The 1,454-nt window shown below is 32.4% G+C and overlaps 1 protein-coding gene across 1 annotated transcript; it reads right to left on the minus strand.

The window, feature by feature from the left end:
• Positions 1-424: 424 nt before the first annotated feature.
• On the minus strand, positions 425-1,105 carry LOC111692394 (circumsporozoite protein-like). Its single transcript, XM_023456386.1, has one exon. It carries the CDS (start codon positions 1,103-1,105, stop codon positions 425-427), a length of 681 nt encoding a protein of 226 aa, XP_023312154.1.
• Positions 1,106-1,454: the final 349 nt, after the last annotated feature.

Below are 1,454 nucleotides of genomic sequence, written 5' to 3' on the forward strand. Positions count from 1 at the left end.
GATCTTTCTAATTTCTAGTGGATTCAAGTCATAACCGCATGTGTAAAAGTCTTCGTGAGTGTACATTGGAATTTGAACTCTATCGTTTTCAAGTATTTGTTCAGATAAATTAATGTTTAGTCTTGCGTTGGTTAAATCATCAAGTCCTATAAGTCCGTCAAAATAATTATGAAAGTCGTGTAAAACGAAATGTATTGGAAAGTCGGATTGAAATTTCGAAATGCTGGTACCGTTGCTTTATTCAGGACCTTTGTTTTACCTGCACATGTCTGTAAAGTAGTAGGGTCTAAATAAATTTTGTCGGGGTAGTTCATTTGGATTATTGTTGGGCGAATTATGGAAAATGAACAGCCGGTGTCAATAAGGAATTTGTAAATTTTGTTTTTTAGTCTAATTTTAATATAAGGTAATGCATTTATAGCGTTTACGTCGGGGATTGTGTCGGCTCGACGCTGGGAAAATTTTCATTGTTTTGATCTTCCTCGTATATTTCTTCTTGTTGTTGATCTTCTTGGTACATGTTGTTGTATGTGATGTCTTCGTATCTTTCTTGATCGTATTCCAGTTGGTTATGATATTCTTCATTGTGATATGATGGTATATGTTCAGTAGCTTCCGTGTTGTGCATATAACTAATGCCAGACATAGGTTGTGGTTTAAATTGACTGTTATGGGATATTCCAGACATTGGAGTCGGTTTTCCAAAATTTTGATTTAAATTTGCATTTGGTTTCCAAACGTTTTGTGTGCGATTTGGTGGTCCAAAAGTTTGTTTGTTAGTGGGGAATTTTTGATTTACTTGTTTAGGTTGGATATTAATAGGTTGTGATGGAAACTGTGAAGTAGTTGGAAAATTGTTTGTGTTTCGTGGAGTGATATTTTGATTTAAATTTGGAATAAAATTTCTACGTGGTGGTGGATTATTATTTTGAGACATTGTCGGTTTAAAATTTGGTTGACTTATTCTATTAGTTGTTTGATGTAATTTGGCAAAATTTTGAAATTCTTCTTCTTCTAAAACATAACTCAAAGCTTCTTCTAGTGTATCTGGATTTTTAATTCTGACTATGGTTTGAACATCTATTGGCAAATTTGTTATAAACATAGTTTTGACAATACCGTTGTAATTGTTAATTTGTAAATCACGAATTTGTTCATNTCGTTTAAATTAGTTTCGTCAACTTCTGGAATTTCGTCAACATTGTTTAACATAGACATAAGGTCGTCTTCTAAAGGTGTTGTGTTAGCTTTTGTCAGGGCATTTACTTCTTGTGGTACGTCTTGAATTTTGATTCTAGATAAAGCGTCTGCAACGTAATTAGTTTTTCCTTGTTTATATTTTATTTCGTAGTCGAATTCTTCTAAATGTAATCTCCATCTAATAAGTCTAGTGTTTGGTGTTTTTAAATTTGAAAGCCATTCTAAAGGTTTATGATCCGAAAAAATAGTAAATT

This window comes from Anoplophora glabripennis, unplaced genomic scaffold (assembly GCF_000390285.2).
Source record: "Anoplophora glabripennis isolate ALB-LARVAE unplaced genomic scaffold, Agla_2.0 scaffold1079, whole genome shotgun sequence".
Classification (NCBI taxonomy): Eukaryota; Metazoa; Arthropoda; class Insecta; order Coleoptera; family Cerambycidae; genus Anoplophora; species Anoplophora glabripennis.